Source organism: Rutilus rutilus (assembly GCF_951802725.1).
Source record: "Rutilus rutilus genome assembly, chromosome: 2".
In the NCBI taxonomy this organism is placed as follows: domain Eukaryota; kingdom Metazoa; phylum Chordata; class Actinopteri; order Cypriniformes; family Leuciscidae; genus Rutilus; species Rutilus rutilus.
Window position 1 is genome coordinate 59,608,237 of NC_140210.1, and position 23,994 is coordinate 59,632,230.

A 23,994-nucleotide genomic window follows, 5' to 3' on the forward strand; every position below is an offset into this window, starting at 1 on the left:
AGATCGAGTAACACTAATAGAGAGACACAACCACGATCGGATGATAAGAGCAAATCATGTGTGACTCTAATGAGAGCAGTCTCGGTACTATGGTACGGTCTGAATCCGGACTGGAAATCCTCGCAGATATCATTTCTTTCTAAAAAGGAACATAGTTGTGAGGATACTGCCTTTTCTAGTATCTTTGACAGAAAAGGTAGATTTGAATTCTGTAGGATCAAGTTGCGTATTTTTAAAAGAGGTTTAATCATAGCCAGCTTAAAAGTTTTTGGTACGTATCCTAGAGACAAAGAGGAATTAATGATATTAAGAAGATGATCTATGACCTCTGGAAGCATTTCTTTCAGTAGCTTAGTCGGTATAGGGTCTAACATACATGTTGTCGGTTTAGATGATTTAATGAGTTTAGTAAATTCTTCCTCTCCTATAGCAATAAATGAATCAAATGTTTCTTCAAGGAGACTACAATGCACTGCCTGATGCGATACTGTAGTAGACGGTTGCGTAGTTAAAATTTTCTCCCTGATATTATCAGTCTTGTAAGTAAAGTTCATAAAGTCATCACTGCTGTGCTGCTTGGAAACTTCAGAAATGTATTTCTTGTTAATTTAGCCACTGTATCAAATAAATACCTGGGGTTGTGTTTGTTTTCTTCTAAGAGCAAAGAAAAATAAGCAGATCTAGCAGTTTTTAAGGTCCTTCTGTATGCAATAATGCTTTCTTTCCAAGAAATGCGAAAAACCTCTAGTTTTTTTTTCTTTGCTCGTTGTACCACGACTATTTTCTTTAATCTTCTTTAAGCGCAGAGGAGCAACTGTGTCTAAAGTGCTGGAAAAGAGAGAGTTAAAAGTTTCTGTCGTAATATCTAGTTCTTCTGAGCTATCTGGGATGCTGAGATGATGAAACTGATCAGGAATATTATTAATAAAGCAATCTTTAGTGGCAGAAGTGATCGGTCTAACATATTTGTAACACAGAGTTGGCTTTGCAGCCTTGGCTAAATGGAGTTCACACGAGACTAGATAATGATCTGAGATCACACCCCCCAACACACTCTTCACATGCAGACGGTTCGCACACACACTCACACACATACATTTTCCATTATTCAAACATTATCGTTCCTCATTCCTCACTCTGTGTCACCTGTAGCTGACGGTGTCTCAGCTCTGTCTCCGTCCACTCCTCCGTCTCTCCCGCTGTCGTTCACGCGTGTGTATCGCTCGGCAGCCGTCGATCCGCAGACCTTCCTGGACCGGTGTGTGAGCGCGTCGGGATACGGAGCACAGGACGTGCAGGCGGTGACGGAGATCAGAGACGCCGTGGGGGAGGGGACGGAGTTTGGCATTGACAGACAGGACCTACTTGAGCGCTTCATACACCTGGAGCGCCCCGAGAATGGGCGGAGCCGAACTCTCCAGCAGTACATACAGGTGAGAGAGAGAGAGAAATAATGCGTGAGAGTTCACTGCGTTCACTGCAGGTTCACTTGAGTTGAGTGTGTGTGTGTGTAGGATCTGGTGGATGGAGAGCAGCTGGTGGAGGTGGGCGCTCTCTCTCAGAGGCTGGTGTGTGCAGAGGCTTCGTCTCATTGGCTGTTGAAGAGCGTGTGTGACGGTGTGCAGATGCAGCAGCCGTTCCTGAAGAGAGGCCCTGCCCATGACTCCACCCACGCCACACCCCCACCTACCAAGAGACAGGCCAAGGAATCTGATTTCCAGGAAACTGTTGCCATGGAAGGAGCCTCCTCAAGCACAGCTGTCAATCAGCCTGTTGCCATGGATCCTGTCTCCACGAGCACAGCTGTCAATCAGCCTGTTGCCATGGATCATGCCTCCACGAGCACAGCTATCAATCAGACTGTTGCCATGGATCCTGTCTCCACGAGCACAGCTGTCAATCAGACTGTTGCCATGGATCCTGCCTCCACAAGCACAGCTGTCAATCAGACGGTCGCCATGGATCCTGTCTCCACGGATACACCACCAAATCAGTCTGTTACTATGGAGACTGATGCTGAGCAGACGGATGCTGTGGAGGAGGCAAATGTTCGTATGACTGATGTCAAAGGGGTGGGGCTTAGTAAAGACTCCGCCCCCTCTCAGATCAGAGGTGTGTGTTTGGACTCTTCAGAGTTATGATGTGTTGTCATGTGTTTGAGTGTTGATCAGTGTGTTGATTGTGGTTTCAGATGGTGCTGAAGGAGCTGCTGATCCGGATGAACAGTGAGTGAATCACGTGACTCTCTGATGTAGTTTAATGCAGTCATCAGTGGAGCTGCAGTAATGCCTGTTGCTTCCCTCTGTCCGTCAGCTGGGAGTCGGTGCGGTTCGTCAGCCGGCCGTGGCGTGTGGTGGACGGCTCGCTGAACCGGCCGGTGTGTAAAGGCATGCTGGAGTCGCTGCTGCTGCACGTGATGTCGAGCCCGGCGCTGCGCGAGTCTGTGCTGCTGCAGCACTACAGTCAGGTTTTGCAGCCCGTGGTGATCCTGGACCTGCTGCAGGTGAAGCCCGCACAAACCACACAGCTTGAGCTGTGGAGTGTTGAACCCTTGTGCAGACAAACTAGGCATGCACCGGAATTTCGGCTGCTGAAAATTAGCGGCCGAAAATGGCGTTTTCGTTTTTTTGTCCGAAAGAGAAAATTATGCCTTACAATAGGACTACTTTATTTTGATAATCGGTCAAAAAATAAATCTGTTAAATTGATTCTGCTGCGTAGAGCTGAATGAAGAATAATATATTGATATTAAAATATTAATATTTAATATTTTAATTTAGGCCTATTTTCTGTCCAATTTTTGTGTTACTTGACATTAAAAGTGTGGTTATTTTTATTTTATTGACTTGATTTATTTATTTTTTAATTCAGATTCATTAAATTGTTGAGTTTAATTGAAAAGTGTAATAATTATACAATTATAAAAAATTTTAAAAAGGAAATTTAAAATAAGAGATTAATAAAAATAAATCTTGGTTTTCGGCCAAGTGTATCCAGAAGTTTCGGTTTCGGCCCAGAATTTTCATTCCGGTGCATTCCTGCTAAAAACCCTTTACCTACTGTGGCGTTCCAGGTAAAAAATGACCCGTCTTTTTTCGATCGCTTATAAATCTCTCATTATGCTAAATTATTAACAAATATTGGATTCAATCTTTTTGTCAACTTGTTTTGTTGTCTACCTCAGTTTTTAAATGAAAAAAGTACACTTACACTTAAACACTGAGGAGCAAGAGTTCAGATCAATGAGCCCTACGATCATTCAGTGACAAAAAGAAACACAAACCTGCGCTAACTCAAAGAAAACAAGTTGATAAATAGATTTAATCCAATATTTGTTGATAATAGGGAAAAAAACTAAAGTACCAACCAATAGAGTTGTTATACCCTGTTTGAGCACATGAAGTAAGCTTTAGTCTAAATGCGATAACATTAACATTAACTAGAATTTTTGGGAAAAGAAAATACATTCAAACTTTACAGGCACAAACATTGTTACGGATGGTGAGTTTGATTCATTTCGGTGAGTCTTTTCAAACTCTGTGTAAAGTGAACTGGTTCGGTGATTCACTTGCACACGTTTTGAACAGTATTGTGTTGATTCTGATTGACATGTGTTCGTGTTGTCAGGTGCTGATTGATCTCGGCTGCGTGAGGAAGCGCTTCACTGTCCAGCCGCCCAAACCGTCGCTCTTCTCTAAGCCCGGGGTGCCGCAGGTCAAAGGTCAGGCCGAGGTCAGCCTGAGGGATGCTGGGACGGCGTTCTACGAGCCCACGGTGGACTGTATACTGAGGCTGGCTCGAGTCTTTCCTCACGAGCTCAACTGGAACAAATGGGTTCAGCTGTGTCTCCGCGCCTGAGCGCATCAGACGGACAGTCAGTGTTCCTGTTTGCTTGTTACTTGTGTTTTAATATGACCTGCTTCTGTTGCACAAAATAAAGAGCTTTTTTCATCACATGGCTTTTCTTTGTCAACTTTTTTGTCCTGTGCCATATAATGGCAGTGAATCCATCTGAATCCATCCAATCATAGTTATGATTTATAAGTCATAATTTTCACTTACAATAAAAAGTTGAACTTGACATGCCAAGTTATATCAAGTCATAATAATGAGGAAAAGGTCCAAATTTACATACTAAATCAATTATGAGATTAAAAGTCATGACTTATGTCAAATATTTTTGTTATGATTTCTACTTTTTATGTCATAATGTTGACTTTTCATTTCACAATTATGACAGTCCCCTGGTTTCACAGACCAAGCCTAAGCTAGTCCTGTTTTAACTGTTTTAAGCAAGCTGTTTCAACTGAAAGCATATCTTAAAATTTGTCAGTGCCATTGTTTTGTCTCAAGATGAACGCCAGTAATGTTTTTTTCTAAGACACATTTATAAAAGATAGCCAAATATCCTAATTGAACTGTGAAGCCATTGTCATAATTTTGACTTTGTGATAATGATTTACAAAAGCATTTTTTTTTCTTATGTGGCAGAAATGGGTTTCCATGATATGATAATATAGCCTGGGTGCCAGCCCGAACCCCGCCCACAACAATTTTTGGTTGGGAAGTTCGGTCTGGACTCGCTCCGTTGAGGAGCTATTATGCCCGAACAAAAATTGTTCGGACCAATCAAATTGTCAGGGCGGGCTTTATACGATGATGGACAGATGAGCAACGCAACGTAATCGTCCACGTCACCAAAGAGCGCTTGATTTGAATTAGTTTACAACAAAGACGACTGCTGCTGGAGAATTGAGATTTCACGAGTTCACATTTACAAATAAGTCAGATAGAATAAATGCGTATATAAGATTTCACACAAATAAGTCGATAGAATAAATGCGTATATGACGTGCTGTCCGAGGAGAGGGCTGTGGGCTCGGTAGCCATACTCCCCCCGTATTCCTGGTTGTGAGAGAACAAGACAAGAGTGAGGATTCGGGGTGGTGGAGGGACCGAGGGATGCTGAAAAACTGTCAAGGAGTGTTAGGTAAGTTGACAGAGTGAATATGCTTCCTCGTGCTGATAGATAGGGTAACGTTAGACATGGTATTGCTTGATGACAAGTTGATATTGGATTGATTATTTGTACGTGCTCCTCCCGAACTTTGTTTATGAAACATCATGTGTAGATTCCGCCATCGCGTCTGTTATAGAAGATATCCACAGCGCATTCATTTTAAAAGAGGAACAGAGAGCCGCGACATTTTGTTGGTTGAAAATATGAATGAAGAACATGCGTCATTTACTCCGTTGCTCTGATTGGTTGTAGGTCTATCCAATGTGTGCAGAGGTTTTTTTTTTCCTGGTTCGGTTGAGACACACCCCATAATCAAATCTCTATGGAGCAGTATCAGACTCACATTCTGACTAGAATCTGAGTATGACGACGTCAGGCTAATGATAATAGTTTATTGTCTGTTACACAAGGGTTAGAGAACATTTTCTTTGACAAGGCTTCAGTCACAAAGAGACATTCACACGGACATATAAAATTCACACAGACATATAAAAATAACTGACTGGTGTTCAGTATGGCTGTTGCAGAGGGAATGAAGGATTTCTTGTAGATGTTTTTGCAGGCCAGTCGTGCCTTGAAACGCCTGCCTGATGGTAGTAACTGGAAGGAGTGATGGAGGGGGTGAGAGGGGTCCTCTGTGATCAGGTTGGCTTTCCTGATCACTGAGCGGCTGTACGGCTCAGATAGGGAGGGATGGGGGGAGCCAGTCATTTTAGCAGCGTGATTCACAATACATGAGAGTCTTGTTTTGTGTTTGATGGTGAGTTGGTTGTACCAGGAAGAGATATTGTAAGTGAGAACTGATTCAATGAGGGAGCGGTATACCAAAGTTAACACGTCCTTGCTGATCTGAAAAGAGTCTTCTGAGCAGGGGGAGACGTTGTTGTGCTTTTTTGTATATTGTATCTGTGTGTTGTGAGAAGGACAGCTGTTGGAGGTTGGAGCTGGGGGTTGGTGGGGCCCAGGTGGGTGTTGTACTGCCCCCATTGAAACACTTGTAGACAACATTCAATTTCTCTGCAAGAGTTGGTTCAGGGCAGGCAACCCCTGCAGGCTTGAGTGTTCTACCCATCATGATGTTTAAGCCTTGCCATGCTTCCCTTGCATTCCCAGAAGTTAACTTCTGCTCCACCTTGTTCTTATAATCAATCTTAGCCAGCTTGGCCTTCCTCCTAAACTCCTTCTCCAGTTCCCTCACCCTGTGTTTATCTCCTTCCAGAAAGGCCTTCTTCTTCTGGACCAGGCACATTTTCATATCCTTGTTAACCCATTTTTTATTATTTAGGAAGATGCTTGTTTGTTGATCTCATATGACCATAAAGATATAAAAGTGTCACAAAATGATCCTAAATGACTCCTCCTAAGGACATGTGTTAGAATTCTGTGAAATCTAATTAATTATTTAGCGAAAATCCTGACTTTGGTCTATTGTGCACCACTGTGTGAAACGCAGCAGTACGAAACCGCGCCAGATTCATAAAATCAAGATGAATCAAAACGGTATGGAAGCTGTGCAGTGTCGCATTTTTGATTACCTTTAATTTCTTAACACTTTATGTGCTTTAAATAACGACTGAAAACAGGATTTTCACCAAACACATTAACAATAAGTGTGTTTGAAGAAAGGGATTGAATAAACCTGAGCTTTATCATTTGTTTATCTGTTTTTTATTTGGTAAACATCAATTACATTTTTACAATTTAAAGGGTTCGAGAGTTTTGTGTATTTCCTAGTTCGGGGAACAGACACAGTCGCTATATGATGATAGCTAGGTGAAAGAGGCTCTATGTGATGGGATTTATCTGACCTTGGTGACGTGAGACAGCTAGCAGACGGTCGGTTTAGCCAGTCTGTCTGCTTCCTGACCTGAGCCCCAGATTGACATGTTTGAGCTTTAATACTATGTGCCATATTACTAGAGAGAAGAGCAGCACCATCCCAGAAGGGATGAATGCCATCTCTTTTCAACAGGTCAGGTCTGCCCCAAAAACTTTTCCAATTGTCTATGAATTCTATATTATTTTGCAGACACCGCTTAGACAGCCAGCCATTGAGTGAGGACAATCTACTAACTATCTCATTACTCCTGCGGACAGGAAGGGGGCCAGAGCAAATTACAGTGCCTGACATCGTACTTGCAAGTTCACACACCTCTTTAACGTTAATTTTAGTGATCTCCGACTGGCAGAGTCGAACATCATTAGTGCCGACGTGAATAATAATGTTAGAGAATTTACGATTAGCATTAGCCAGCACTTTTTAATTTGCTTTGATGTCAGGTGCTCTGGCTCCCGGCAAACATGTGACTATGGTGGCTGGTGTCTCTATTTTCACGTTCCGTGTAATAGAATCACCAATAACTAGGGCACAATCAACAGGATTCTCAGTGGGTGTTTCACTGAGTGGGGAGAATCTGTTTGATGTTGTAATCTGAACAGAAGAGTGGTGTTTTGTCCCGCGACTATAGCGTCTCACCGTCACCCAGTTGCCCTGCTGCACAGGCTCTACAGCCGGAACCGAACAATGCACAGAGTTCACTAAGCTAGTCGCATCCAAAGCAGTATCTAAAGCCCTTGCACTCTTACTATCCTCGATTAAAGTTTGGATGCGTGTGTGTGTTTCTGAAATCTTCTCCGTCAGCCTGACTATCTCCCTGCGTTTATCACATGTTATGCCCTCAGCGCTGACAGAGGAGGCTATGCTATACATGTGACAGCTATACATTGCTCCGGGTCTTCAGGAAAAAAGTTGATCAATAGGGTTTGGATAGGGAAGGGAAGTAAAAGAGATCTGATTCTTGCGTTTGAAATCACATGCCTGTAGATATCTAAAAAGAAAAAGAAAATGGGCTGTATGTATTTTAAATTGAGATTCTAATTGCACAAAAGACTATAAGCAACCATCAGTAAAAATATCTTCAAACGTTAAGAGACATTTTTCTTGCCATAGCAAGAATGACAGGTGAATCTGAAGAATAAATGCTGAGTGAATCTATGATTTCTGGCAACTGGGGTGCAGATTAAACCCCTCTGCTATCCAAAATAATTGTGAATTTGTGAGTTCCATACCATAGGGTGCAACTTGTGAGAGTCTAGACTCAGTGGTAAGGGTGAGAATAGGAGGGGCTGAGAGTGAGAAAGGAAGGCAGGCTGAGGATTATATCTGGACCCAGTCTGGACAGTAATTTATGTAATGTGCACCTTCTTAGTCAGACCTCTTAGGTTACAATAATACAATTGAAAATTTGGGAGAGCCAAAAAATCATCTAAAGTGTTTTTAACAGACATGACATGCACACATCAGATACATTTCTGCAGACTTTATTTCTTTGATAAACTTTTTCATTTCCATATAATTTCTTAACAGGCTAATCTAATTTCTGGCGTTTTCTCAATCATCAAAGTAAAACCCTTAAACACGAGTCTCAGGGAACAACAGAATTCGTCTGACATTCACTACTGGAGTAAAGTTACTAAACCTCTCAGTCCGAGCCCGAAAGGTTCTGAGAACCTCAGAGTCGAATCCTCCTCTTCACTGAAGACTAGAGACTACGTCTATTCTTTTATTTTAAAAGACCCATCAAACCTTCTCCTCGGACTGAAAGAGAAGTGTGCAGCGGACGAGCTGCGTTACGATTTGTTGTTGATACAAACGTCTGAATCTGTCCGAGGCTTGAGTTTGAGCTTGATGGGGTCTTTGGGAGCCAGTAGACCGTTTAAGCCGAGCTCTAGAGGAACCTGTGAAGAGCAAGAGAAGGTCAGTGTGAGCGAACAAATGAACAAACGTCCTCCTGTTACCAGACACCAACCCGTCTGCTCACCTGTGTCTCCGCACACACTGAGACGTCGAACCTCTGCAGGATCTCCACGATCGCCAGCTTCATGGTCACCTGAGCAAATCGCATCCCGATGCAGTTCCTGGGACCGAGGCCGAAGGGCATGTACATGTAGGGGTCAATGGTCTCCTTGTTTCCTTTAGTGAACCTGTTAATTAGGCAGGAAAGAGTCAAGTTGGGTTGAAGTATTTATACAGACAATTACTCTAAAGAACCAACCTTGGGTTCCTAGTGCAACAGTGCCGCTTACTTTTTCAGCGGCCTTGGTTCCGGAAGTATTTTTTCCATTGGGATTTTACAGATATTTTCTAGAAAGTTATAATCCATGAACCAAGCCAACCAGCAAACAGAGAATGTTCTCAGATGTTCTCTCAAAGTTATGAAGAAACGTTCTTCTAGTAACGTTAATGGAACATTTTCTGGTCTTTAATAACGCTCTCAAAATGTTAGTACAAAAACATTATTTATACATTGTTCATGAAGCAGTTTTCCTGAAATATTTTTATTTGGATGTTTGTCTAACGTATTTTAAATGTAACTACTTCAAGAACTTTTAAAAGTTAGAAAACTGGATGTTAAAAGAGTTCTCTAGGTGCAGTTTTATTGTTTTGATTCCCTGATTGGTGGAGATTTATTTGGGTTTTATGGGTAATGTAGTTTCTCACCAGGATTCCCTTAAACAATTGATAAACAATTCTTTGAAAAAGTAATTTAAAATAATGTGGAATGATGGCTTTCTCAAAAGCAGAGACCATAGATGAACAACCTTGTAGCTCACAGTAAGGTCTGTCTTTAATGTTTTATAAATTATCATTAAAAATCAGTTCCCCTATTTGAAAAATGATTGATTTTCAATTCCAGACCCGACTGTTGTGCTCTATTGTGGCTGGTGGAGCTTGACTGTATGATGACAAACAGGAGAAACCTGTCCTGACCTCTCTGGTTTGAAGCCCTCGGGGTCGCTCCAGTATTCCGGGTCTCTGTGGAGGGCGAAGGTCGGGATCATGACGACCATATCTTTAGGGATGATGACGCCATTGATTTCCACCGTTTTCTTGCAGACCCGTTCGAGTCGAGCTGCGACAGGGAACAGCCGGAGGGACTCGTTCAGCGCGGCGTCCAGATAGTCCATGTTCATGACGGCTTCGTAGTCCACCGGGGCCTTCAACACACAATCAATGGTTAAAGTCTCAAACTCACCACACCAATCCCAACGAGTGTTTCAGTGGAGTACTACCTTATTTGGGAAGGTCTCGTCGATCTCCTCCTGCAGTTTCTTCATGGCCTCTGGGTTGGTTGCGAGATTGTAGAATAAGAACGACAGAGTGCTGCTGCTGGTCTCGTAACCGGCGAAGATGAAGATCATGGCCTGCGATAAGATCTCGTGGTCGCTCAGACCTGCACAGGACACGGTTTAAGGTATGTGTCTTCACATATGGAAGAAAGATCTTTCTTATGGTTAACCATCTGAGATGCTTCACCTTTCTCTGTGTGTTCCTCGCCATGCTGAGTTTTCCCTGCCGTCTGAGAATCGACCATCAGCTGCAGGAAGTCAACTCTCTTCTGCAGGAATTCAGAAGAGTGGTTTAAAACATCATAACTTTACAGTTCTTCAGATTAAGTGTTTGTTGTACCTTCTTGTGGTCATTGGCCACTCTTTCAGACTTGATCTTCTGTAAGGCAGCGTAGAAGAAATCAGTCACAGATGTTGGGAAAAATGCTAAATCCATTTTTTCCAGGACGGGGATGACGAAAGGAAACAAAGCTGCAGAAGAAATTGTAAAATCTCTTAAAAGGGAACAATCTCAGGACTTTGGCTAATGTTCTGGCAAGATTCTCTCAAAGTTATGAACAAATGTTCTTCCATTAACATTCATGAAATGTTCGTTCAAAGTTTTCTGGTCTTTAATAATGTTCTCAAATGTTAGCACATAAACATTATTTATTCATTCATTTTTTTTTGAAACATTTTTGTTGGACATTCGTCTATCGTTTTTTTTTAAATGTTACTACTTGTTTCAGAACATTCAAAAGTTAACTTCCCATAATGTATGCAAAATAAGAAAATGGAATGTTCCTTAAACATTTTCATAACCAAGAAAAGAGCTTTTGAAGTGTGTTATCTGACAGGCCTAGTTGAGTTCTTTACCACAAATCAGGAACAGAGGGTTCAGGAAGTCAAACTTCAGCATTTTCTTTATGTTGGTCACAAATGGATCTTTGGGGTTGTTGAGGGAGTCGATGTCCACGCTGAACGCTGTGCTGGTCACCACATCCATACTGTACGCACCGAAGAACCTGAACACATGCAGTCAAGAGAAAGCCATTACTATTCTCATCTGATAAATATACTGCCTATATACTGTATATGTAGTCAGAGCCGGACAGTAACGGAGTACATTTACTTGAGTACAGTACTTAAGTACAATTTTGAGGGATCTGTACTTTACTCGAGTATCATTTTTGGGGAGTACTCATGACTTTACTCAAGTACATTTGAGAGGAAAATATTGTACTCTTTACTCCACTACATTTCTATCCATAACCGTGAGTACCCGTTACTCCCCTCAATTTGTTGTTTCCCTCTCAAACGTGATTGGATTGTGCAGGCGCCACTGATTGGGACAGCCTATCAGCAATCACCTTCAGCTTTCCGCCAAAGTCAACTCCATGGTCAGATTTAGATAAGAGACGAAACCATGGACGAAACAATGGATGAAGACGCAGCAGGTCCATCCCGGGAATGTGCCAACCCATGGCCCCACCTTGCCAGACTATTTCAATTTTCTGAACAAGTTAATGATAGTTTTCGCTTCAAGTGTTTGCTGTGTTTACCAATGTAAGCACTGTGGCAGTAGTAATGCAATATTTAGAAAATGTACTCTTGTACTCTTGATACTCAAGTACTTTTAAAAACAAGTACTTCAGTACTTTTACTTAAGTAGACATCTGACTGTAGTACTTTTACTTGTACTTCAGTAAAATTTAGCAAGGGGTATCTGTACTTTTACTCAAGTAATGAAGCTGTGTACTCTGTCCGCCTCTGTATGTAGTGAATGTTTCCACTGTCCGGGAGGTTATTAAAGGTGATTGGTGAGGAAATTGAACACCTTTGCTCTGTTAATTATAGTGATATTATTGCGGCTCTGTTCTTATCTCTTCAGATAACGAGAAGCATTTGTGATATTATGCAATATGTCTCACTCTTTAATATCCACGTTTTCTCCTCGTGTTGCTGATTTCCCCAGATTCTCAACTAGAATTTGAGAGTGTGTCTTCATGATGCCAAACATCTAGAGTGAGAAGCAGAAGTACATCATCTTCATCACACACAGGTAATGTTTGATATTTAATATGAAGAGAATCAAACCCACACACACACATCCTCCTCAGCATGAATGATGATGTAGTTCAGTTCAAATGAGACATTTATCTCAAACTGGATTCTTGTTTGTTTTTATTGTAGCACAATAGTACTGCCTTTACGTAACGCTTCAGATAAGCGATGTAATAAATACTGCTGTAAAACTTGTTTGCGTGAGAATGATCCAGATAAAGACTCACGGACCTCCTTTAACCTCCCGCTGGTGAAAGAAGGCGAGAGGACGCTGCGTATTCTCCTCCAGTCGTCGTCTTCAACGATGGACACAGCGTCGTACAGCGGCCCGTTCAGACGGAAGTTCTGCCAGATCAGAGGACAAATGTGGACGCAGTGAAGATAAAATGACAACACAAGCACAATCTCTGGCCTGAAAACATTCAAATGATTGGACCTTTATATTTTACCTTTAGATAAAAGATAGGAGTAAAAATGATATTTCTATGAATTTGCGTTCTCTCACAAATCTTTTGCATTCCCTGATAAACTTTACGTTCTCTCCCAAATCCTTTGCGTTCCCAGAGAAACTTTGCATTCTCTTTCAAATATTTTGAGTTCCCCAGAAGACTGTGTGTTTGCTCACAAATCTTTTGTGACATCTTACAAATGTCTGTCAGCCATCGCGATTGATGATGGTATCGTCTATCGGGGTCCAACCCTGCAATGAAATATAATTTTTCCTCCCATCTCTCTTTTTTATTATCATCGTGTCCTTCAAGGGTTCTGAAGTATTATAACACTATTACATTTCAGAATGATGATGGTGATTTTACCCTTCTGTTGGTGAAGAGAGAGTAACATTCTTTAATCAGGATGGTTTTGATGATGGATTGATCCATGATGCACAGAACGGGCTGCCTTGCATCGTAGATACTGTGAGAAACACAAACAATTCAGAAAAACACTACATTCAGAAGAATCATTCAGTTCATTATAACTGTACGATTGATTCACTGTCATTATCATGGTCTCATTATGACCGTCTTCCTCGGCTCTTCATTACTGATCGCATGATGTTGAACCTTCAAACATGTTTGTCATTTCATCTTAAACTGAGTCATTTCTGTTTCAGATGTTCTGAAATGATTCTTTCAGATGATTCATTGAGATTGATCAGTGAAGTGTCATCCGTTAGTCTCATACTCACCCCCAGACTCGTCCATACTTCCTGAAACACTCAAGATCGAAATTATGAAACCCCTGAAAGCACAGCGACAGACGAGATCACATTCAGACACGTTCAGAAGAGTCATAAGAAAAACACTGAGAGAAGACTATAGTATCATCCGTGTGATTGACACAGACAGGTTCACGTTAGATTCTTATGGATCATTAACAAACCTGCGATGGACAGACGGAGAACCAGTAGATCATCGAGATCCAGATGTGACCAAATGTCAGTTAAACACAATATCAGACTCATGCTGTATTTGCTTTATAATAAACTCACCTCTCTATATCTCAGCATTGTTCCTAAGAACGGAATGGGTTTGGGACCCGGTATTCCCAACTTCTTGAACTGACTGTGAGGCCAGTATCCATATCTGGAAGTCACATCAAAATAATTTAAATCACAATCCCGGCTGACAAAAATATGTTCTGAGAATGTTTTGCTTATATAATTAAGTTCAAAACATCAAGGTTTTTTTTTTCTTGGTTATGCGAACATTAAGGGAACATTCCATTTTATCATTCCACAAACATTATGGGAATATTACTTTTGAATGTTCTCTGAACGTTATGAAAAAAGTAGTTACATAAAAAAAACGTTAGATGAATGTCCAAAATATATATATATATATATATAATTTTTTTTGTCCATGAATGATGTAATTAATCTTTTTGTAACTTTTTGAGAACATTATTAAAGTCCAGATAACTTTGATCTAAAGTTCTATGATTGTTACTGGAAGAATGTTTGTTCATAACTTTGAGAGAACCTTGACAGAACTTTCGCTGTTAGCTGGGATTTTAGACAGATCTTACGACACATACAGCATTAGATTTTTGAAATGGTTAAAGTCACGTCACCTTTATTTATACAGCGCTTTTTACAATACAGAGTGTTTCAAATCAGCTTTACAGAGATAACAGGAAAATAATGCAAGAAACTGTTTAACTGTTAGAATATCAGCTGATACAGTGACTGTAATAATCAGCCCTGTCATAACCATCTCTACATGCATTCAAATTACTTACTTGTTTTTAGTAAGATTCCATGAGTCTAAATGACAAATTTTTAAAATCTAAAGATTTAAAGATTTTAGACAAGAAGAGTCATGAATCACTCACATAACCAGAAGTGCCACAAACAGCATGAGCAGAGCCCATGTTTCAGCTGAGAAGAACAGACCGTAGCTCATGGTTCCTGATCCCGAGACGCTCAGACTAGAAACACACGGCGAGGAGCAGGAGCTTTATTCTGATCTCGGATTACACATTAACCAACGCAGAACACGTAAACACAAAGAACCTCTGCACACACTGACAAACACACGGCTCACCTCTGACCAGACTATTCATCAAACTACTGCAATAATCACATGTTCTGCTCCAGTTACACACACTTGTGTTTGTTTTCTGTTTTTCCTATTGTTTAGTCTCTTTGCCTCGGATATCACAGGCTCTGTTTGTTGAACGCTTCTCAGAGATGAAGTCATAAAATCCCAGAGGAAAGAGAAATCACATGATCTCCTTGAATAATGGTTTGCTCTGGGCGGCACTGAGATCCAGTGGAGAGCCAATGCCTCTCAGATGTCGTCTGTAGTCTTAATGACTCTTTTCTCTTTAGTTTCAGATAGCTAAATGAAACTATAGCAAAAAGAGCACAATCTGATCAATAGTATTTTCTATATTCACAGAGCTGAAGTTGAGTATCTGATGATTCTTCTAGTCATTTTCATTTATATAGCGCTTTTAACAATGTAGATTGTCTCAAAGCAGCTTTATGTTTGGTTCTAGATCAAGATATTCTAGAGTCTGTTATGTCAGTGTGAATCTCCAGAAGAGGACGTGCTGCTTATTTAATCTCTTTCAGTGTTTGAAGTGGCACCAGCACTTATTTTAAGTTGTAGCGTTTAAACCTCATATGAAAATGGTGGCAGACTTCAGCTCCTCCTGGTCTTTCAGTTAGCATTACTCAGCATATTCTTCAGGGCGCAGCGCCAGCGCCAGCGCCAGCGCCAGAGGGACAAGGTGTGTCACAGTTTGTCATAAATGCTGTTTACATAATGTGATGCAGGAGCGATACGAGAGTTTCCCATCCAGTGTAAAGTATTCGCTGCGTTCACCCATCATCACACTATTGATTTCCTCCAGCGAAAACATAACGTGAAGACATTTCAGAAAATGTTATTTTCATTTGAAAATTAAATTTTCATATTAAAACATTATATGTCATTACATTAACATCAGAGATTATTACAAACACAATCACACTGTAAAAATTATTTGTTGGTTTGACTTAAAGTACCCTTACCTCGTTGCCTCAATATTTTGTAATTTAAACTAACAATTTGAGTTGATACAATGAAAGAGATTAGTTTATTCAACAAACTCAAACTATGAAGTCTTCTGAACAACGTTTGTGAACCTAAGCTGATTTGGCAAAAGTTTGTGAAAAGTTGTGATAAATCATGAAAATATATATTTTTTCAGTGTAGTGACCGACAGCACTCAGTCAATGCACTGATTGGAACTGCTGATAAGAGTGAATGACAGAAACAGAGAAACATCATGTAGTTCCCTTTCGTGGTCACTCCGAGTTACGTCGGATGACGACGATTGGGGTTTCGCTTAGAAGCCTATCACCTTCGAGTATATAAAACGAGCCAATGGCAATGAAATGCCATGGGTCTGCGGAATTTGCATAGCGTATCTCCGCCCGCCGCAGGGGGTATATAAGGAAGTACGCTGGCAACACGCAGATATGTTTTCGCTTCGAACTTCTCCACTCCACGCAAGCCAAAATCCTGAGTTATTTCTTCTCATTCCTTCGAGACGAGCGAGCTCTCCGGTGTTGGTGTGACGGCGATTTCAGCGAGTGCACACTACCCTGCTGATCTGGTCAGTGATCTGACAGTTAGTGTGATTTCTCCCTGTTCGCTTCAACATCCGCAGAGTTTTCCTCTCACAAAAAGAGCATTGCATGTGGCACGTCTTTTTAAAGATGTCTCGCCCGTGCACTTCTGGTTGTGGTCGCGATGTATTTTCTCCAGATGGGCACAATCTCTGCTTAGCGTGTTTGGGCGTTGATCACGCTAAAGCAGCGTTTGTGGATGACTCATGTTCTCACTGCGGGAACATGACCATCTCCATGCTGCGGTCGAGACTCAATGAGCTCACCAGAGCGAGAGTCCCCCTACCCACACCCCGATCTACTGACTCCCCGAGAGCTAGTACTTCGGCTGGTGGCCGGGGTGACCTGAGGGTGACTGTGTGGGACACACCGCCGATACGTCCACGGTCCACACGCCCCTCTTCAGCATTGGTACCCGTGAGTGTTCAAACTGAGACCGCTGGTCCCTCTACGGAGGCCCCGCGTGTTTCGTTTGGAGCTCCAGAGGAGGATGCAATGTCGATCACTGCATCACAAGGTGGGCATGAGTCCTCGGGAAATGAGGATTCGGCTGTGTTGCCGCCCTCGGGCGTGCTAGCATTGCCCGAGTCTGATCCCGAGCTGACTGCCATGCTTTCCCGGGCAGCCGTGGCCATTGGGCTGGAGTGGTCCCCGCCACCCGATCCAGTGCGCTCGCGGCTGGATGATTGGTTTTTGGGAGCGGCCGCTGACACTCGTCGCTGCCCAATCCCAATACCATTCTTCCCGGAAGTGCATGAGGAAGTCACGCGGTCCTGGGAGGCTCCCATGTCTTCCCGTGATCGTTCGTCGGCTTTCTCCTCCTTTCCTCCCCTCGATGAGGCTGATGCTTGTGGGTACACTGGGATTCCCCCTGTCGAACGTTCTGTCGCGATGCAGCTGTGTCCGGCAAGCGCTTCATCGCGTGGTGATCCTAAGCACCCGTCCAAAGCCTGTAGATTTTCGTCTACTATGGTGGTGAAGTCTTACAGAGCGGCGGAACAGGCAGCTGCCTCTTTGCATGCCATGGCCATCTTGCAGGTCTACCAGGCCCAGATGCTCCGTGACATGCACGAGGGCAGGACAGACCCAGGGCTCTTCGATGAGCTGCGCGCCGCCACCGACCTCGCTCTCCGAGCGACGAAGGTGACCGCGCGCTCCCTGGGTTTGGTGATGTCCACAGCTGTGGTCGAGGAGCGACATCTCTGGCTGAACCTGGCCGATATGCGCGAGCCAGAGCGGACTCGTCTGCTCGACGCTCCCATATCCCAGGCCGGCCTTTTCGGCGGTGCAGTCGAGGACTTTGCCCAGCAGTTCTCGACTGCCCAGAAGCAGACTGAGGCGATTAAGCACATTCTGCCCCTGATGCTCCGCTGCTCAGCCGTCGGCACAGAATCCTCAGCCTGCTCGCCACCGAGGGCGCCCTCCCACGGCTCCCGCCCCTCCCGCACGGCCCCAGCAGCAGCCTTCATCTGGGCCGCGTCGTGGAGGAAGCCGCAGGAAGGCGCCACAGCCCTCTCCAGCCCCGCCGCCCGCTAAACGCCAGGCCAAGCGGCGCTCCTGAGACGGGCTGCTCAGGATTGGCTTTAATTCTGTCCCAGGAGCTGGTAGCAGGGCCACTCCTTCCCCCGGTGGAGGGCCGGGGGAGAATCTTTTGTTCTATAGAGACAGAATTGAATCCCCCAATCCTGAGCCGACAGAGTCCGAGGGCCGCAGTGCGCGCCACCCTCGGGTCCCGGTGGAGGGCCGGGGGAGAATCTTTTGTTCTATAGAGACAGAATTGAATCCCCCAATCCTGAGCCGACAGAGTCCGAGGGCCGCAGTGCGCGCCACCCTCGGGTCCCGCCACTGCCGCCCTCCTCTGTCCCAGAGGTGCGGGATGACAGCACGCGCCGCCCACGGGCCACGCTCCTCTCATCCCCCTCTGTCGCCAGACCCCTGCCAGAGCACGCCCCCGTGGGACGCGCGCCCTCCCCTGGCCTCCTCTGGCAGGACGCGGTTAATGACCTCCACCACGGGCTGGGGCGCCATGTGCAATGGACATGCTGCCGCGGGCTCCTGGACAGGACCCCAGCGCCTTTGGCATGTCAATTGCCTCGAGTTGCTGGCTGTACGTCTCGCCCTGCACCGCTTCCATGCGCTGCTCAAGGGTCAGCACGTTCTAGTCCATTCAGACAATACCGCGACAGTAGCGTACATCAACCACCAGGGTGGTCTACGCTCCCGCCGTATGTCGCAACTCGCTCGCCACCTCCTCATATGGAGTCAGAAGCATCTGAGGTCGCTTCGAGCCATTTATATCCCGGGACACCTGAACCAGGCGGCCGACGAGCTGTCTCGAGTTCGGCCTCTCGCTGGAGAATGGCGACTCCATCCCCAGTCGGTCCAGCTGATTTGGGATCAGTTCGGCGACGCACAGGTAGACCTGTTTGCCTCCCACGACTCGTCCCACTGCGACCTGTATTATTCCCTGACCGAGGGCACGCTCGGCACGGATGCACTGGCGCACAGCTGGCCGCGGGGCCTACGCAAGTATGCGTTTCCCCCAGTGAGCCTCCTTGCGCAGACTTTGCGCAAGATCAGGGAGGACGAGGAGCAGGTCATTTTGGTTGCCCCGTGTTGGCACAACCGGACCTGGTTCTCCGAACTTGTACTCCTCGCGACAGCACCTCCCTGGCCAATTCCTCTGAGGAAGGACCTCCTTTCTCAGGGACGGGGCACCCTTTGGCACCCTCGTCCCGATCTTTGGAACCTCCACGTGTGGCTCCTGGACGGGACGAGGCAGGTTTGAGTACCCTACCACCTGCGGTGGTGGCTACCATCACTTCCGCTAGAGCATCGTCCACGAGACATGCCTATGCGTTGAAGTGGAACCTCTTCGTCAACTGGTGTTCTTCTAAACATTAAGAACCCACGAAATGCCCGATCAGTGTCGTGCTTTCCTTCCTGCAAGAAGGGTTGGAGCGAAGGCTGTCTCCCTCCACCCTGAAAGTGTATGTTGCCGCCATTGCCGCACATCACGACGCAGTTGATGGTAAGTCTCTGGGAAGGCACGACCTGATCATCAGGTTCCTGAGGGGAGCGAGGAGACTGAATCCTCCTCGTCCTCCCCTCGTACCCTCTTGGGACCTCTCAGTGGTTCTAACTGCCCTGCAGAGTGCTCCATTTGAGCCTTTGCAATCAGTAGAGCTTAAGTTCCTGTCTATGAAGACAGCGCTCCTGGTTGCATTGGCCTCCATCAAGAGGGTAGGGGACCTGCAGGCATTTTCGGTTGGCGAAGCGTGCCTGGAATTCGGGCCGGCTAACTCTCACGTGATCCTGAGACCCCGGCCTGGATATGTGCCCAAGGTTCCTACCACACCCTTTCGAGACCAGGTAGTGAACCTGCAAGCGCTGCCTTTGGAGGAGGCAGACCCAGCCTTAGCACTGCTCTGTCCGTCCAGTACGCGCCCTCCGTGCTTACGTAGACAGAACGCAGTGTTTCAGGACCTCAGACCAGCTCTTTGTCTGTTATGGTGGGAAGCTGAAGGGAAAGGCTCTCTCAAAGCAAAGGTTATCTCACTGGATAGTGGATACCATTGCTTTGGCATACCAGCAGCAAGGTCGTCAATGCCCCCTTGGTGTGAAAGCCCACTCCACTCGTAGTGTGGCTTCCTCTTGGGCTCTAGCGCATGGCGCCTCGCTAACAGACATTTGTAGAGCTGCAGGCTGGGCGACACCCAACACATTCGCGAGATTCTATAATCTCGGAGTAGAGCCATTTTCTTCCCATGTACTCGCTTCAACCAGCCGGTACTAGGTTCTGATCAGGTGTCTTCGCTTGCTCGCCATTCCTCTCCACGGACGGGATACGTGCGACTTTCTTCTCAGGTGAGTCTGATAAGCTCTGAGTTTCCTCCAGCACCGCTGACGTCAACGCCTGACTTATGCCATTCTGCCATAACGCAGCTTTTGCGCTTGACTAGGTGCCTCCATGTGCATGGTCCCCCCTCTGGGCGACCCCCACATGTGTATTCCACTGTAAGTCTCTTTGGGAGCGTGTGTCTTTCCCTTGGTAAGCCACCTTGCCACCCCTGGGGTTTAAATATTCCACCTGCGGCTGGACACCTCAGTGATACCCCATATGCATCCCTCTGGGTCATATGTGTATTCCAAGTCCCCCCCTTAATGGTTGGGCGTAATTGCATATTTCTCCTGAGATATGCTTCCCAGTGTACCTTGGTATTCCTGTGTTAGGTAGGACTCCTTCGTTCGTGCTAGTCTCACAACAGGGAGCTCAGACTTACGCAGGGCACTGGATGACAGCCGAGGTGGCGTGATTAGACTGGAACCCCAATCGTTGTCATCCGCCGTAACTCGGAGTGACCACGAAAGGGAACGTCTCGGTTACGTATGTAACCCTCGTTCCCTGAGTAGGGAACGGAGACGTTACGTCTTCCTGCCACTTCCGCTGTATCGCTGAAAAACGCCTGGGTCCAGTTTCGACTCCTCAGCGAAGACATATCTGCGTGTTGCCAGCGTACTTCCTTATATACCCCCTGCGGCGGGCGGAGATACGCTATGCAAATTCCGCAGACCCATGGCATTTCATTGCCATTGGCTCGTTTTATATACTCGAAGGTGATTGGCTTCTAAGCGAAACCCCAATCGTCGTCATCCGACGTAACGTCTCCGTTCCCTACTCAGGGAACGAGGGTTACATACGTAACCGAGACGTTTTTCGTTCTACAAAATAATGACCCAGCAGCTGATTGAGACAATGGGCCTTAAAGGCATTTGAGGTTTTTGATATCACTTTGAATTATTGTTCTCTGATATGGAATGCCAGACCTGACATATTAATTAATAAATAAATAAATGCATAAATAAATATACGAAGGAATGTAAAAAAAACTAAATACATAAATAAATATACAAAAAATATATATAAAAATATACAAAAAATAAATTAGTATTTATACTTTTATTTCCTTATTTATGTAAATTGTATTTTTTTCCACATTTATTAGTTTTTTTCATTTATTTATTTATGCAATTATTTATTTCCACTTTTATTTATTTTCACATTTATTTATGTATATGTATTTATGTCTACATTTATGTATTTCCACATTTATTTATTTCCACATTTATTTATTTCCACATTTATTTATTTCTACATTTATTTATTTCTACATTTCTTCCTCTGTATGCTAATGAGTGGGGCGTGTTTTACCTCAGACATAGCAACCGAGCTCAGAGTGGCAGTGCTGAAGCTTTGAGGCCACAGTGACAACTTGTGGTGTGATCAAAATCTTATATCACAGTTTATGTCCTTGAATATCACCCTAACTGTATGTATGTAGGTTTACCATACATAGGCCTACCACTCTTTATTCTGGACATGGCCGTAAAACATTAGCCGATCGGGATTTCTAAAATGGCTTGGCACACATGAAGAGAAGCTGCTGATAACAGACACTTTGACATGGAAGCACGTGAAATTAAGCACTTTAATCACATTTCATGTAAATGTGCTAGATGAGGCTGATAAGAGCTTGTGTTTATTGTCTATGAGACAATCATTTTGATCAGTTCACATTACCTAATTTTGCATGCGCAACATGTGACAATTCAAATGCTTAAAAATATAAGGCATATTCCAAAGAGGCTGCTCTTAGATACTGATTGATTAACACAATTTAGACTAAATCATCAATTGGAATTATTCGGGATTAAATCAAACAAAAGGTGAATCATGTACAAGCAGCAAGTGAGACACACATTGCATGACATGCATTGTAGAGACGTACACAGAAGCTAACTGCATTTTTAATGGTTTCCAAAAACAATTTTGACAGCAACAGAAACAAACTTTTCCATAAGGTGGTATTTCCGCGATAAATTGATTTCCAAGGGCATTTTTTTAAAACCTTATTAAATATATGTGTAACGGAGTTTAAATAATGTTGTTAAATTCATACATAAATTGGGAAAACTCGACATTGGCTATTACTTTGCATGCATGATATTGTGGGCGGAGTTTCTCTCATCTCTCGCTGCTGGTAAGTCACATCAGTAATTGCTGCGTCGTAAAAACTGAGTTTAGATTGTTTTCAAGTGCAAGGTTGTACTTTTATATTACACACAAGTTTACTTCATTTGTATTTCAGTTCCTAGTTCTGTCAATCGAGTCAATTTGTGTAATGATAGTTTGAGAATCTGTTAGGTTATATACGGTGTTGTATTATTTGTTTATTTGTTTATTTAAAAGGATCCCCATTAGCTGACGCCGAGACGACAGCTAGTCTTCCTGGGGTCCAGACAATACATACAAAACCCAATAATTACAATCACAATTACTCCCAAATATTATAAGGTTCCACTACAATAGTATATAAATTGAGAAAGTTTAGTAGACTGATTTTAGCATTTGAGGTATAAATTATGATTGTTCCCCCACCTACAGGGTTAGGATAGGACACGGACCAGTGAGGAGCCCAGGGAAGAACCGAATGCAACAGGCTTAGGGGGCCAACCCTGCGGTGAAGACTCCCTCATAGGCCTTTCCCATCCACTAGTCCATCCTTTCCTCACTGTTCTATAGGTGTCGCTGGAATTAAGAAATAGGGAAAGAAGGAACAACAATAGCAGACTCAGAAAAGGATACAACCCAAGTGTTTGAACAAATACTGCTCTATCTGTCTTTTGTTTTCTTTCTTCCTCTGTGCAGATACCACTTGATGGCTGTCCCGAGACCCATATGCACCAACTTCCTCACCACATGCCACACCCGCCTTCAGTAGGAGCAGGAATCCCATGGGTGGCACACCCCATCTCCAACAAGAATACATGTCTCAACATCACAACTCCCCCAGCTTCTCTGTGTTGCATTCCTGGATTACCATCCTACAACCTAACTTCAGCTACTCCCATCATGACAGATCTACTCTTGCCAATGACTTTTCCTAGGTGCATGGAAAATTATGCCCCAGGCTCAACTCCATTGGGTGAAATTCCTCGTGACCGTTGCAGCTTTGTGGTCGAAATGAGAACAGAATCCCATGTGGACATTACTCCATCAGCAGGAAAAGAGGAAAAGGACTTAGGAGAGTGTCTCCGCAGGACACCATCCCTCCCGAAACTCTTTGCAATAAATCAGTGGTGTATGATTCCTCCACCGACTGGCACTTTTTGGTTATGTGGAACTTCTGTCTACAACATCCTACCCAGCCAATTTAATGGCAGGTGCACCCTGGTTTATGTTCTACCGGCTATCAGAGAAAATACACACTCCACCCCAAGCTCTCCACATCTACAAAATTCAGCTTCTACCACGAACAAAGAAGATGGCTGTATTCTTGGACTCACTTGTGCACAAACATGGTGGTCAAGAACTCTTGGAGCATTAATCCCGTCTTATGGTGTTATGCAGGCTCTCGATCAAGTCAGAGGCTTAGCGAATTCTGTACAGAAATTGGCCAATGATACAGGTTTGGCCCTGGGTAACATCTCAAACACTCTCGCTTCGCACAAGATAATGATCTTACAAAACCGAGTGGCCTTGGATTACATTCTTGCAATGCAAGGGGGAGCCTGCACCATTATCGGCCCTGAGTGCTGCACCGGGTTAATGGATCCAACAGAGAACTTGAACAAAATCCAACAAGACATTCTTGATCTTTCAGAAAAATTACACCAGATG

The 23,994-nt window shown here is 44.1% G+C and overlaps 2 protein-coding genes across 5 annotated transcripts in view; one reads left to right on the forward strand and one right to left on the reverse strand.

Annotated features, from left to right (window-relative positions):
• gtf3c1 (general transcription factor IIIC subunit 1) overlaps positions 1–3,954 on the forward strand; it is a 31,121-nt gene extending 27,167 nt beyond the window's left edge. For both annotated transcript variants that reach the window (XM_084402437.1, XM_084402438.1), the window contains exons 33-37: positions 1,153–1,433; positions 1,515–2,112; positions 2,192–2,225; positions 2,314–2,503; positions 3,628–3,954. In XM_084402437.1, coding sequence (XP_084258563.1) covers positions 1,153–1,433; positions 1,515–2,112; positions 2,192–2,225; positions 2,314–2,503; positions 3,628–3,858 — 1,334 coding nt within the window. In that variant the 3' untranslated portion in view covers positions 3,859–3,954. The remainder of the gene's footprint in view (positions 1–1,152; positions 1,434–1,514; positions 2,113–2,191; positions 2,226–2,313; positions 2,504–3,627) is intronic.
• A 4,371-nt stretch (positions 3,955–8,325) lies between these two features.
• The window catches only part of cyp3a65 (cytochrome P450, family 3, subfamily A, polypeptide 65), a 29,070-nt gene continuing 13,401 nt past the window's right edge, over positions 8,326–23,994 (reverse strand). Inside the window, exons 1-15 of one of the 3 annotated variants that reach the window (XM_084393333.1) lie at positions 15,180–15,283; positions 14,740–15,124; positions 14,528–14,623; positions 13,686–13,779; positions 13,383–13,435; positions 13,009–13,108; positions 12,425–12,538; positions 12,061–12,149; positions 11,006–11,154; positions 10,491–10,621; positions 10,338–10,419; positions 10,094–10,254; positions 9,792–10,018; positions 8,842–9,004; positions 8,326–8,758 (exon numbers count right to left, since the gene is read on the reverse strand). In XM_084393333.1, coding sequence (XP_084249459.1) covers positions 8,651–8,758; positions 8,842–9,004; positions 9,792–10,018; positions 10,094–10,254; positions 10,338–10,419; positions 10,491–10,621; positions 11,006–11,154; positions 12,061–12,149; positions 12,425–12,538; positions 13,009–13,108; positions 13,383–13,435; positions 13,686–13,779; positions 14,528–14,598 — 1,542 coding nt within the window. In that variant the 5' untranslated portion in view covers positions 14,599–14,623; positions 14,740–15,124; positions 15,180–15,283 and the 3' untranslated portion in view covers positions 8,326–8,650. Of the gene's footprint in view, positions 8,759–8,841; positions 9,005–9,791; positions 10,019–10,093; positions 10,255–10,337; positions 10,420–10,490; positions 10,622–11,005; positions 11,155–12,060; positions 12,150–12,424; positions 12,539–13,008; positions 13,109–13,382; positions 13,436–13,685; positions 13,780–14,527; positions 14,673–14,739; positions 15,125–15,179; positions 15,284–23,994 lie in introns of those variants that run through there. The other 2 variants (XM_084393334.1, XM_084393335.1) reach the window with 2 other exon arrangements.